The sequence below is a fragment of the Podarcis muralis genome, chromosome 17, assembly GCF_964188315.1.
Source record: "Podarcis muralis chromosome 17, rPodMur119.hap1.1, whole genome shotgun sequence".
Taxonomy (NCBI): domain Eukaryota; kingdom Metazoa; phylum Chordata; class Lepidosauria; order Squamata; family Lacertidae; genus Podarcis; species Podarcis muralis.
In genome coordinates this window covers 31,692,501-31,706,518 of record NC_135671.1, presented here as the reverse complement: position 1 = coordinate 31,706,518, position 14,018 = coordinate 31,692,501, and the positions used below count along the sequence as shown (strand labels likewise).

Here is a 14,018-nt window from a genome sequence, read left to right as displayed (position 1 = left end):
AGTTTTCCGACATTGGGAAACTCCTCCATCCAAGCTGTTCAGTAAGTTTATGTTATACAAATGGGGGGTGTTTGAACACTTGCAATGTCCCAGCTACTCCCACTGCTTGTACCTATCTTAATATTGAAGGTTTGTATGCTTTTTCAGTTGCCTCCCCACTCAGTATTTTCTTGCTGACAGTGTGCTGCAATGGTATAATATATTACCGCTTCTCAAGCAGTTTTGAAGGGCTTTGCAGGGATTTGCCTGTAAAATACCGTATTTTTTTGCACCATAACACTCACTTTTTTCCTCCTAAAAAGTAAGGGGAAATGTCTGTGCGTGTTATGGAGGGAATGCCTACGGGTGGCATGCCTACGGATTTTCCTCCTCTAAAAACTACGTGCGTGTTATGGTCGGGTGCGTGCTATAGAGTGAAAAATACGGTAACTGCACTTTTTGAATCCTACTTTGCTCCTCTGCTTTTGAATGCCACACCTGCAATTAGCACCGAATAAACTCATGTTTCATTTTTAATGTTGATAAATGTGTATGCATGGGCTGTGCGCGTTTGAATATAATTTAAGCATGTCATGGAAGCATGCCTCAAAGGGGCCACGCAATAGGGATACTACACAGTCAGCTGCTGAAAGAAAGTTCTGTTTCCAGCTCTTTCCCGCATAGATATTGAACATTAGCATCTCTGTCTGTCTATCTGTCTGCCTGTCTCAGCTTCACTCATATGCCATCATTGCACCCACTGTGTAATGTGGTTCTGTCCCCAGCCTGGGCCTTCCCCGGCTGCCCTTCTGCCCATGCTGTGTCACCTCACTGGTCAGTCCTTCACCATTTGCTGCCTTCCGAAATGTTGATTCTTGTTCTCCCCTTCCATTTTTGGGCAGGCCAAGTGGCGCAAGTTGACCTCGGCAGGCCCGGCCTCCATTGACATGTTTGAGCAGATCAGCCTCATGACTTTGGACAGCTTGCAGAAATGTGTCTTCAGCTACGACAGCAACTGCCAAGAGTGAGTAGGCTGGCAGAAGGAACGCTGGGGCAACTCATGGCTTTCCAGATCCTTTGTTGCCCAGCCTCTAGGTTGTTCCACAAGGCCCTTTACCCATTGATTCTGAAGCAAGCTAGCTTCAGTGCTGTAGCCCCAACATCATAAGGATCTGGAAAGCCAATGGAATGGGGGAGGAGAGGGTAAACCAGGACTCAGGAGAAGGAGGAACTGCCTGCTTGTTCTCAGAATAGATGCTCTTTCTCCCCCACAGAAAAAGATACGAGGTTATGTTATGTGACAGAATAGCAAATGGTGTATATGAATCACTCTCGTAGCAATCCAGTAGGCAGGGGGCTTCCTCGGGATGTAAACAAGTGTTCCTTGGAAATCCCTACAAGGTGTGTTCGCAGGGATCCGCAATAGTTCAGCAGCTTTGACAATGCCTTAAATGTTTTGCAGAGGAAGAAACAAAAGTATTTGACTCAGAAGGGTGGCTGTGTTGGTCTGCAGCAGGTCCACGAAGCAGAGGGCTGCCTTGGGACGCTGTTGAACTCAGTGGGATTTACCAATGAGTAAACACCTAGCATTGTGCTAAAGGTAAAGGGACCCCTGACCATTAGGTCCAGTCATGACTGACTCTGGGGTTGCGGTGCTCATCTCGCTTTATTGGCCGAGGGAGCTGGCATAAATCTGGGTCATGTGGCCAGCATGACTAAGCCACTTCTGGTGAACCAGAGCAGCGCACGGAAACGCCGTTTACCTTCCCGCCGGAGCGGTACCTATTTATCTACTTGCACTTTGACGTGCTTTTGAACTGCTAGGTTGGCAGGAGCAGGGACCGAGCAACGGGAGCTCACCCCGTCGTGGGGATTTGAACCGCTGACCTTCTGATCGGCAAGTCCTAGGCTCTGTGGTTTAACCCACATCCCAGCATTGTGCTACACCTGTGTTATTGGGGCATCACAAGTATCCATTGACAGTACTTCACTAGATGTTTCTCCATGAGCTTTTTGCAGTTTCAGTGCTAATGAGAAACAGGTACTGTTACCTGCTAAATGTTCAATCTTTTCGGGAGTTTTTCAGCTGTTTGGGACTGTGCTGCTTGCTCATACTGGGGCCATGTCAAGACCTGAACAATGTTCCCAAAAGAACCTGACTTCTCAGACTCCAAGGACATCTTCTGCCGAGACTTCCTCCCATGTCTTCTCCTGACAAGTAGACTTATTATATGTTCCAGGAAATCAAGTGACTACATCGCTGCCATCTTGGAACTCAGCAATCTTGTCGTGCTGCGGCAGCATGCCCTGATCCACCATTTTGACTGGCTCTACTATCTATCGACGAACGGCCGCCGCTTCCGCCGTGCGTGTGACACTGTGCACCGCTTCACAGCCAATGTGATTCAGGAGCGACGGAGGGCACATAGCCGCTTGGGGGATGATGCCTGGCTCAAATCCAAGCAAGGCAAAACCGTGGACTTCATTGATGTTCTTTTGCTGGCAAAGGTACTAGGCAGAAAGAGGGCAAGGAAAGGGGCAGTGTGGCTCCTTGTCTATGGAAGAGGGGAGTTTTATGGGAACTGATGCCCTGCCTAAAGAGGAAGGTTGGCATCAACTTGGGAAAGCTTAACCCTGTGGCTTATAGAAGAGGTAGACCAGATTCTTTGGGGACAAGGAAAGGAAAGAGCCTTAGCTCAGTGGTTAACCATCTCTGTTACATGCAGAAGGTCCCTTATCTGAAACCCCAGAGATTCATAACATATCATTTTCAGCAATAATAAAACATACTTTTATATCTTATACAGTGGTACCTCGGGTTAAGTACTTAATTCGTTCCGGAGGTCCATTATTAACCTGAAACTGTTCTTAATCTGAAGCACCACTTTAGCTAATGGGGCCTCCTGCTGCCGCTGCGCCGCCGGAGCACGATTTCTGTTCTCATCCTGAAGCAAAGTTCTTAACCTGAAGCACTATTTCTGGGTTAGCGGAGTCTGTAACCTGAAGCGTATGTAACCTGAGATACCACTGTACGTTTAATTATCATAACTAATGTCTCTCTTCTTTATCTTCTTTGCAATATTTCATATATTCCTCCTTACAAAACTTCTTGTAGTCCTACTAGCGTAATTTGTTGATTACAGTTGCTCTTCAAATAGTTCACATAATTGTTCCAATCTTCTGTGAATCTCTGGTCCCGCAGGTTTCGAATCCTTCCTGTCATCTTATGTATTTCTGCGTAGTCCATTACAGAGATTCATTTCCAGTCAGTGTGGAGCTGAGCTACACCAGGCTTCCTCAAACTCGGCCCTCCAGATGTTTTTGGCCTACAACTCCCATGATCCCTATCTAGCAGGACCAGTGGTCAGGGATGATGGGAATTGTAGTCTCAAAACATCTGGAGGGCCGAGGTTGGGGGTGTCTGAGCTACACTAACCAGGGTACCCTCCCCTGGCAGAGATGCTCGTGAGACTATCAACTGGTCTTTGTGTCTTTGCAAACACCTGCCTTTGTGCTTGCAGGATGAAGAGGGTCGCCACTTGTCTGATGCTGACATCGCAGCTGAAGCTGACACCTTCATGTTTGAAGGTGAGGTGCCTGGATTGGGTCTGGTCAGTCACCGTTTGCAGTATCTCTCTGGGGTGACACAATCAGGGCACAATTCCTCCCCCAAGTCACAGAAGGACAAGGAGGATGTTCAGGTCATGTTCAGCAACTGAGTGTTTAGGAGGGGTTGAATTATGGGTTCTGACCCCCCATGAGGTGAAATACTTCCCAGGGAGGATCATTGTGTGCTGTCCGTGGTTCTGACCTGGTGTTGCCCCAGTTCTGCTGCATACAAACTGCAGCCTTTATCCACAGCCATTGGGGTCAGGTCACTCATTGTGTGCTGGTCTCCTGAGACACAATACTTTCGTTTCAGTAAAAACCAGACTCTGGGGTTATATGTGCAGCTGGGGGTGAGGTGGAAAGGGAGAGGGAGAGAGAGGGAGAGAGAGGGAGAGAGAGGGAGAGAGAGGGAGAGAGAGAGAGAGAGAGAGAGAGAGAGAGAGAGAGAGAGAGAGAGAGAGGTTCTCTGGGATTAGATGTATTTGTCAACTGGATGATCCTTTGAAGGTGACCCGGAAACTACAATTAATCCAGAATGCAGCAGCTAGACTAGTGACCGGGAGTGGCCGCCACAACCATATAACACCGGTCCTGAAAGACCCACATTGGCTCCTAGTACGTTTCCGGGCACAATTCAAAGTGTTGGTGCTGACCTTTAAAGCCCTAAACAGCCTCGGCCCAGTATACCTGAAGGAGCATCTCCATCCCCATCATTCACTGAGGTCCAGCTCCGAGGGCCTTCTGGTGGTTCCCTCACTGTGAGAAGTGAGGTTATGGGGAACCAGGCAGAGGGCCTTCTCGGTAGTGGCGCCCACCCTGTGGAACACCCTCCCATCAGATGTCAAGGAAATAAACAACTATCTGACTATTAGAAGACATCTGAAGGCAACCCTGTTTAGGGAAGTTTTTAATGTTTGAAGTTTTATTCTGTTTTTAGTGTTCTGTTGGGAGCCGCCCAGATAGGCAGGGTAGAACTAAATAATAATAATAATAATAATAATAATAATAATAATAATAATAATAATAATTTCCTTGTGCTCAGGGGTAGTAGGTCTCCAGCTTTACTTTGGGGTTGCAGCTCAGTCCTCTCCAGTTGGGATCTTCCAGCTTTTGCTACTATTGACAACCAATTGCAGGTCCAGAGAAATCTTCCCTGGTTGGACCTTCTGTTGTCAGCCAGTGCTGTGGTTGCGCTGAAGCTCCAGGTGATCAGGCAGGGGACCCTGCATGCCTCTTCTGTGAGTTCACACTCACTCTGCCTCCCCGCAGGCCACGACACGACAGCAAGCGGCTTGTCCTGGGTGCTGTACAACCTGGCTCGACATCCCAACTACCAAGACCAGTGCCGGGAAGAGATTCAGAATCTGCTGCGAGGCCGGGAGACAGAGGAGATTGAATGGTGATGGGACATGAAGTGGGCAATCAAGAGGGTGGCAGGTGGAACTGAGCCCAGGTGTGGGTTGCTCATCTACAATGCAGTTTAATGTTTTTGTGCATGTATGTCCATCTGCATGTGCACAGCTGAGAAAATAAGGTAATTCAGAGAGGACTGAATGCTAGGCTCTCATTTCATCCAGTCTTGCCAAAGAGAATGAAAATGGCTGAGCGTTGACAAAGCGTAGCTTCACTGACACACCTCTGCAGATCTCCTGTGCTAATTTTTCTTAAAAGGAAATAAGATAAAAGGAAATCTTATCCTTAAAAGACATCTGAAGGCAGCCCTGTTTAGGGAAGTTTTTAATATTTAATGCTGTATTGTTTTTAACACCTGATTGGAAGCCGCCCAGAGTGGCTGGGGAAACTCAGCCAGATGGGCGGGGTATAAATAATAAATTCTTCTTCTTCTTCTTCTTCTTCTTCTTCTTCTTCTTCTTCTTCTTCTTCTTCTTCTTCTTCTTCTTCTTCTTCAGCATATTACATTTATGAATCTGGTGTGCCAAGTGGTGCTCCTCAAATCTGATCTTATGTCTCCTTTCTAAATTCACCTCTGGATCCCTCAGCTCAGCACTGGTCATCTGGTGCTGAGTTCAAAATTGTGCAGCTACTATCTGCTGTTTAATATCTGGGTCTGTTATTCTCCCACCCACCCACCCAACATGAGAAGAGGAGTATACAGTTGTACCTTGGCAGTTGAACACCTTGGCTCCCGAACAAATCAGCTCCCAAACGATCAAAATCTGGAAATTAGTGTTCCAGTTTTCGAATGGTTTTCGGAAGCCAAACATCTGGCGTGGTTTCCGTACCTTCTGATTGGCTGCAGGACGCTCCTTCAGCCAGTCAGAGGCTGCACTTTGGTTTTTGAACGGTTCCAGGAGTCGAATGGACTCCCGGAACGCATTCTGTTTGCAAACCAAGGTACCGCTGTAATTGGGTATTTTTGGCCTACCTAAAACCACACAGAGGGAAACGATATTGGAACTATAAGCAGAGCTCTTCCCAAATTTGATTAGGCGGAACAGTCACCCTCACAAATACAACGTGGATCCTCTGCCATGGAGGCATGCATCCCAAGTATGCCTATGCTTCTGATGGAAGGAAGGTTCCTTTTGCCTCAAGACTCTTATTTTCCCCTGACATTTTGAGCATCCCAAGGCAGCCCATCCCCACAGTTTGAGGACCACTGCTGTAGAGCCAGCATTTTGACAGACAAGCACAAAGCCTTGCGTACAAATCTCAAAGAACAGTTATGTTTCTGTTATATAGGGAAAGTCTGCAAGCGCCATTATTTGTGCTTCCGCAGGGAAAATGCTCAAAGGGTGTGTCTGCTTGGCACTGGTCCTGTTCTCATTCCCTATTTTGAAGTGAGGGAAAGGGGAACACGACGGAGGCACCCATTTCAACAAGAACAATACAATGCAGTCAACGCAGCCTTAAGGTAGGCTATCTTGTGGCAGTTTCCCACATGTTCCTGTGGCGATCACACAGAGCCCCCGGACGCTTGACGGTCTATTGACCCTGTGCCGCCACTGTGATTGCTTTCTTCGCTGCCACCACCCCGTTTCTCATGGGGACACACAGAGTCCAGACAGTTGTTAACATTAACAAATAATCAAGTTTATTTTTAAATGCAGGAACAAGCGTATGGTTTCAGTTTATTTTTCTCTTGTCAGTTTCTTAATCTTAGTTCCTAACAACTCCAAACTGATTATTCCAACTATCTATCTGACTCAACCTAACAATTCCTCTCACTCTTTCTCACAATACAACTCTACCAACCCACTGCCTATTCCTCCCTCTTCCTTCTTCAGCTCCCAAACCTCAACTCCCAAACCTCAACTGTCAACAACCCAAACCTCCACTGACTTTCAAAACCCCCCACTCTCACTTTTACTCCCCCCTTGCATTCTCACTGGCCAATCACATCACACTCATTTTAACCCTTTCCTTATGACCCACCTAGGAGGCAAACGCCACAGTTCCCTACCAAGGCCCCCAGAATGCAAAATCCATGCTACATCCCTAAGGCAGGAAGAGAAAGAGTAGAGGGATTGCCACCTGTAGTCCTGCGCACGGATGCTATAATGCACCGGCTCTATGGTTCCGTGATCCCATGATGCCAGTCGGCCATCTTAAACAGTAACGGTGATGTTTCCTCTTCTCAGGGAAGACCTGTCCCAGATGCCTTTCACCACCATGTGCATTAAAGAGAGCTTGCGCCTCCACCCGCCAGTCACGGCCATTTCCCGCCGCTGCACCGAGGATGTGAAACTTCCTGATGGAAAGATCATCCCCAAAGGTACCTGGCCTCAGCCCATCCCATGCCAGTTGGCATCACGCCCTGTGCCAGTACCTGGCAGGTAGACTCCTCCCCTCCCTCACTGCTACATCCTGCAGCAGCGGCAGTCTGGGGTCAAAGGTGCTGCTGTGCTGTTGTATTTTTACTGCCCTGTCAGAACGAGAGATGCCGTGAGCCCTAGGTAAAGGTAAAGGGACCCCTGACCATTAGGTCCAGTCATGGCTGACTCTGGGGTTGCGGCGCTCATCTCGCTTTATTGTCCGAGGGAGCTGGCGTACAGTTTCCGGGTCATGTGGCCAGCATGACTAAGCCACTTCTGGCGAACCAGAGCAGCGCACGGAAACACCGTTTACCTTCCTGTCGGAGCGGTACCTATTTATCTACTTGCACTTTGACATGCTTTCAAACTGCTAGGTTGGCAGGAGGCCGTGAGCCCTAAAGGTATTCAAATTGGCGGTAGGGAATTAAGTCCGTATTTCAGAATGTCCCGCGGGAATTGGGTTGCTTGTTTGGCTTGCTCACTCTTATACCGTGAAGTCTTTACGTATACATTTACAGTGGTATCTCTGGTTGCAAACGGGATCCGTTCCGGAGGCCCGTTTGCAACCTGAAAAGAATGCACCCCGCGTCTGCACACGCGCGGGTCGCGATTCGCCGCTTCTGCGCATGCGTGTGGTGTCATTTTGCGCGTCTGCACATGCACGAGCGGCAAAAACTATAAGTAACCCTTTCCGGTATTTCCGGGTCGTCGCTGGACGGAACCTGAAAAAACGTATCATGAAGCAAATGTAACATGTAGTATGACTGTACTTAATGTAGAAAAAATCAAATGCTTTGAGGTACATGTTTTCAGTCCAGGTTAATCTATAATTACAAGTCGTAAAATTCATCAGAAGCCATATTTGACGCAAAATCGTATCAGAAAATGGGGGAGGGGATGGAACCCCCCATCATTCGTTCACTGCCATGGTTGTGAGTCTAAAAGTGTTGAGGAAGAACATTAATAAGAAATTCAGCCTCATTAATTGGTTTCAGTTGTTTTCCTTTTCCTGCTCTGCTTTTTTGGCTTCCACTTTCAGGAGATCAGGCAACACATGGTGGAATCAGGTTGTGCATTTTCAGGTGCACATTAACAAAAAGATATGAGGGAGACATGGCTCAGAGAAGCTGACATGTCTCCCTGTCATGTCTGGGCCTAAGTGACGGCGACTTATAAAAACATTTTTGTTTTAACTTTTTACCTTGCTTTTCCACCAAAAGGACAATCAAGGACACTTAACAGCAGCATTCCTGATGGTATGTTCCACGGGTGACTACCCATGACAAGTAAATGGTATGTTAATCCTTGGAACATACCACTGAATATACCATAGTACTGAGAAGCTTGCAGTGTTGGCATGTCCTTAGGGCTCTTTTTGTAACCGCAGCAAGCTAGGCCTCTGGATCCACTGCTGACCTTCCTTTGCCATGTGGGTGGGATGCCTCAGACTTGGCTGCTACCATTGCTCACCCCTAACATCTGCTCCAGATGGTTGGCTGACCCCCTGGAAAAGATGTTGAGGGTGTGCAGAGAGAGGTGAGGAAAGCGAAGCCCCACTGCATGAACAGAACACGGCATCATTCAGCCGGGACACTGAGGGCCTTCTGGCAGTTCCCTCCCTGCGAGAAGTGAGGTTACAGGGAACCAGGCAGAGGGCCTTCTCAGTAGTGGCGCCCGCCCTGTGGAATGCCATCCCACCAGATGTCAAGGAAATAAACAACTATCTGACTTTTAGAAGATATCTGAAGGCAGCCCTGTTTAGGGAAGTTTTTAATGTTTGATGTTTTATTGTGCTTTTAATATTCTGTTGGAGCCGCCCAGAGTGGCTGGGGAAACCCAGTCAGGTGGGCGGGTTATAAATAATAAATGGTGATGGTGATGATGATGATATGTACACAGATACCGCCCCGCCCCCCGACTGCCCCAGCCAAAAGAAGATCCTGAGTTCATTGAGAGCTGGCAATACTAACAGAGATGTGGAGCAATTTTTGCTCAGGATGTACCATTGCAAAGAGTTAACGGCAGCTCTTAAGCTGAGTCCATAGTCCATTATTATTATTATTATTATTATTATTATTATTATTCTCCAATTATTATTATTATTCTGCTCCTAATAATAATAATAATAATAATAATAATAATAATAATAATAATAGAGTTTATGTACCGCCCTATACCCAGAGGTCTCAGGGCGGTTCACAGAAAAGATCACAACATATATAATCAGAATAAAAACAACAACCCAACACCTTGTGCGTGGTATTCTCTGTTGTGTGCATATCCACACATTGATTAGAAACTCTTCCCTCCCCAGGGAACATCTGCCTGGTCAGTATCTTCGGAACCCATCACAACCCTGCCGTCTGGCCAGAGCCTGAGGTATCGGTTTCTGCTGTGCATTTTCTGCTTTTCCCCCTCTCCCTTGGGACCCTTTCCTGGGCGTGGGGGCGCCTCTAGAACTCAGTAGGTCGTGTTGCTAATTTCTTATACTCCCAACTGCCTTGCTGCCTCTTTCTTATGAAGAAGAAGTGTGCATTCACACGAAAGCTTATTCCAAGGACAAACTAAGTTGGTCTCTAAGGTGCTAAAGGTAAAGGTACCCCTGACCATTAGGTCCAGTTGCAGACGACTCTGGGGTTGCACGCTCATCTCGCTCTATAGGCCGAGGGAGTCGGTGTTTGTCCACAGACAGCTTCCAGATCATGTGGCCAGCATGACTAAGCCGCTTCTGGTGAACCAGAGCAGCGCACGGAAACGCCATTTACCTTCCCGCTGGAGTGGTACCTATTTATCTACTTGAACTTTGACGTGCTTTCGAACTGCTAGGTGGGCAGGAGCTGGGACCGAACAACGGGAGCTCACCCCGCCGCGGGGATTCGAACCGCCGACCATACGATCGGCAAGTCCTAGGCACTGAGGTTTTACCCACAGTGCCACCTGCTTCCCATACCAATCGTGATACAGATGGATATTCAGTTTCGTACATGATTCTAAGCCCTCATTTGATATCCTACTTCCTTGTGGATACACAGTCAGATGTTGCTTAGGTGGACAGGAGCCGGGGCCGAACAACGGGAGCTCAGCCCGTCACGGGGATTCAAACCGCCGACCTTCTGATTGGCAAGCCCTAGGTTCTATGGTTTACACCACAGCACCACCCTCGTCCATCTCTAAGGTGCTACTGGACAATTATTTATATATATTTCGACTGCATCAGACCAACATGGCTACCTACCTTCTTTCCAGCCACCCATAAGTTCAGTCTGTTTTTGTTCTTATAGGTCTATAACCCACACCGCTTTGAACCGAAGGCCTTGCAGAACCAATCGCCGCTGGCCTTCGTGCCCTTTTCGGCGGGACCCAGGTAACAGAGAACTCAGAGCCTCCTGGAGCCAGGTCTTAATTTTCTTGACTGTTGGCTACTGCAGGGTATTGTGAGATATTCTGGCCTAGATGATACTGACAGTGGCCACTTCCTCTAGGAAGAAGAAAGTCCTTCTTCATGCTGTGCATAGTTAGTCTATCAAACCCCCTCCCCCTGGAGGCCTTTAAAAGAGGATTAGACAAATTCATGGAGACTGCTGCAGGTGAAATAGCTCCGTCGGTAGAGCACGAGACTCTTCATCTCAGGGTTGGTGGTTTTGAGCCCCCATGTAGGATGTAAAGATTCCTGCATGCCATGGCCCTCATGGCACCTTCCAGCTCTGATTCTATGAAAAGCCCTCTCCTTCGCAGTTATGCCCCCAGAAAGAGCTCGCGGTCAGGGACATCTGAATTTATTTTGGTCCCTGTGTGAAAGGGGGAGTTATCACTGGATAGAAGTCTCCAGTGCTGATCAGTAAAAATGTAAACAGCTCATCTATGGGCACATAACATCAAAGTGTGAAGGAGACTGATGTCAGTGGCTACTAGCCATGATGATAGTGCTGCCATACGTCCAGATTTTCCCGGACATTACTGGTACAGTGGTACCTCTGGTTAAGAACTTAATTTGTTCTGGAGGTCCATTCTTAACCTGAAACTGTTCTTAACATGAAGTACCACTTTAGCTAATGGGGCCTCCTGTTGCTGCCACGCCACCGCCACACGATTTCTGTTCTCATCCTGAAGCAAAGTTCTTAACGCAAGGTAGTATTTCTGGGTTAGCAGAGTCTGTAACCTGAAGCGTCTGTAACCTGAGGTACCACTGTATTTCAAAGGTGGAATTGACAAGCGGGGGGGGGGGGATTTTCAAAAGGCGGCGCTTTGTCCTGGATCTTAGGCAAGTATATGGAGAAGCAAAGCGGCTAGTAAGCCTGATCCCCACTCACCACACACAGGAGGGAGGAGAACCCAGATCAATAGTGTGCAAGCCCTTATATAGTCTTTTGAAATTGCCCACCCTGTAGCCCAAGACCACCCCCCAAAACATCATACATACATCACAGAAGGAGGCGGGTCTACAGCAGAAATCCTGCCTGCCAGGATACCTGATAATTGTCACTGATTGCATTACCTGGGCAGCCTGGCCATTCTTTTGTATGGCTATTCTTTTGAATAGGCTCACCCTATTCATACACAAATACGCCCTTAAGACAGGGTTTGCAAGGAAAAAGACAATGGGGAAGCTTTCCCCATTTGCCTCCCTTACTGCAGAGGAATATTTGAGGTCATTGGGAGAGTCAAAATGGCTTCAGGATTACTTTCCCATACTATTTCAGACACATGGTTCATATATTTAGATATGTGTGATTTAAGAATATTTATTCTATATTTGAGGCCTTAAAATTATTATAACATACTCATGTATCTGCTTATATTTCCAACATACGCTTGACACATTTTTATACATCTTGGCTGGTTTATATGCTGTGAAATACCGCCTGTACATCATTTTAAGATAACTTACTGTTAATTTACAAGCAGTGAATTTCATATCCTTTTTCCATGACTTCTCCCAAGAAGCCATATCAATACAATGACTTACGTCTTTGGCCCACGGAATCATTGTTGACTGCTCTCCTTACATGCTCACATTGATCCATCTACAGTGGTACCTCGGGTTAAGAACTTAATTCATTCTGGAGGTCCGTTCTTAACTTGAAACTGTTCTTAACCTGAAGCGCCACTTTAGCTAATGGGGCCTCCCGTGCCACTGCGCCGCCACCGCACAATTTCTGTTCTCATCCTGAAGCAAAGTTCTTAACCCGAGGTACTATTTCTGGTTAGCAGAGTCTGTAACCTGAAGCATATGTAACCTGAAGCGTCTGTAACCCGAGGTACCACTGTATTTCCTCTTGGCAGTGTGGTGGGGGAAGGAATGTTGGGGAGCCTTCCACAACACTGACCTCTTTTCCGTTTGCAGGAACTGCATCGGGCAGAACTTTGCTATGTCGGAGCTGAAGGTGGCCCTGGCCTTGACCCTGCTGAGGTTTGTGGTGAGGCTGGATGAGAGCCAAGCCGTGCGCCGTTTGCCAGCATTAATTCTACGGGCAGAAAATGGACTGTGGCTACAGGTGGAGCCAGTGCGTACCCAGCAATGATCGGGGAGATGCAGAAGATTGGAAGTCTCTGTTCCAGAGTTTCAGCCTGCACTGTAATGCGCAAAGAGATTCAAGGTGGCCAGAGAGCCCTCTGCCTCAAACAACACGGAAGGCACGACTCAATTGTCTTTGCCTCTGAGCCCTCGTTTCTGTCTCCGTGAAGGCGCTAGCAATAGTTTTGTGCTACATTAAAGATGAAGTGTCTTGACCATAAAATGCAGTTTTGATTTTGCTGTAGATCCCTGACAGATAATGGCATGCATAGAAGATCCGCCATCTCCCTAGCAGTTTGCTGCACAACTCTGGCCATAGGGCCTGTCTGGTATCAATAAGAGAATCTACTTCCTGAGTTGTAAAGGAGCACATCTTAAGGCAGGCACTGCAAACAAACTTTGACTTCAGTTGGAAGAGGCTCCCTTGTTTACACTTCATGTTGGTTGAGTGCTCCCCTTGGTCCTGATCATGAGAAGACCAGGGCCTGCAACCTTTGGATGAGAGAGTGCTAAAAAAAATAGTATAATCGCTTTGCTTCTTGAAAAATTTACATGCTCCTTCTCTTTCCATGTAAAATATATATTTTAATTGATACTTATCAAAAGAAACATAACATTCATGCCCATTACAAAGTATCTTTTTCTAATACACCAGAATAAAAGAAATATTTTTAAATCTACACCCTTGTGCAAATTAATTGAAACAAAGCATGTTTTCTATGCCACATCAATCAGTCTGTCAAGCACCCACAAAAGAAGATGGTTTGGGGATGCTTCAGTTATTATGCTGTCGGAAGCCTGTATGCAGACAATAGAAGGAATGATGCGCTCGCCACAATATATTGAGGTTCTATGAAAGGGAGTTATTCCAGAGCTGGAAAAGAGGTATCCTGACGGTACTGGGATATTGCAGCAGGACCTAGCCCATGTCACACATCAAAAGTGGTGAAGAAATTCATGGCGTTTCCGAGCACAATTCAAAGTGTTGGTGCTGACCTTTAAAGCCCTAAACGGCCTCGGTCCAGTATACCTGAAGGAGCGTCTCCACCCCCATCATTCTGCCCGGACGTTGAGGTCCAGCGCCGAGGGCCTTCTGGCGGTTCCCTCATTCCGAGAAGCAAAGCTACAGGGAACCAGGC

At 47.2% G+C, this 14,018-nt stretch overlaps 1 protein-coding gene across 3 annotated transcripts in view; it reads left to right on the top strand.

Moving 5' to 3' along the window:
- The window catches only part of CYP4F22 (cytochrome P450 family 4 subfamily F member 22), a 41,487-nt gene extending 28,385 nt beyond the window's left edge, over window positions 1–13,102 (top strand). For all 3 annotated transcript variants that reach the window (XM_028712435.2, XM_028712434.2, XM_028712436.2), the window contains exons 6-13: window positions 882–1,003; window positions 2,220–2,487; window positions 3,501–3,567; window positions 4,858–4,987; window positions 7,191–7,324; window positions 9,679–9,743; window positions 10,646–10,728; window positions 12,709–13,102. In XM_028712435.2, the coding sequence (XP_028568268.2) occupies window positions 882–1,003; window positions 2,220–2,487; window positions 3,501–3,567; window positions 4,858–4,987; window positions 7,191–7,324; window positions 9,679–9,743; window positions 10,646–10,728; window positions 12,709–12,886 (1,047 nt within the window). In that variant the 3' untranslated portion in view covers window positions 12,887–13,102. The remainder of the gene's footprint in view (window positions 1–881; window positions 1,004–2,219; window positions 2,488–3,500; window positions 3,568–4,857; window positions 4,988–7,190; window positions 7,325–9,678; window positions 9,744–10,645; window positions 10,729–12,708) is intronic.
- The last annotated feature ends 916 nt before the right edge of the window (window positions 13,103–14,018 follow it).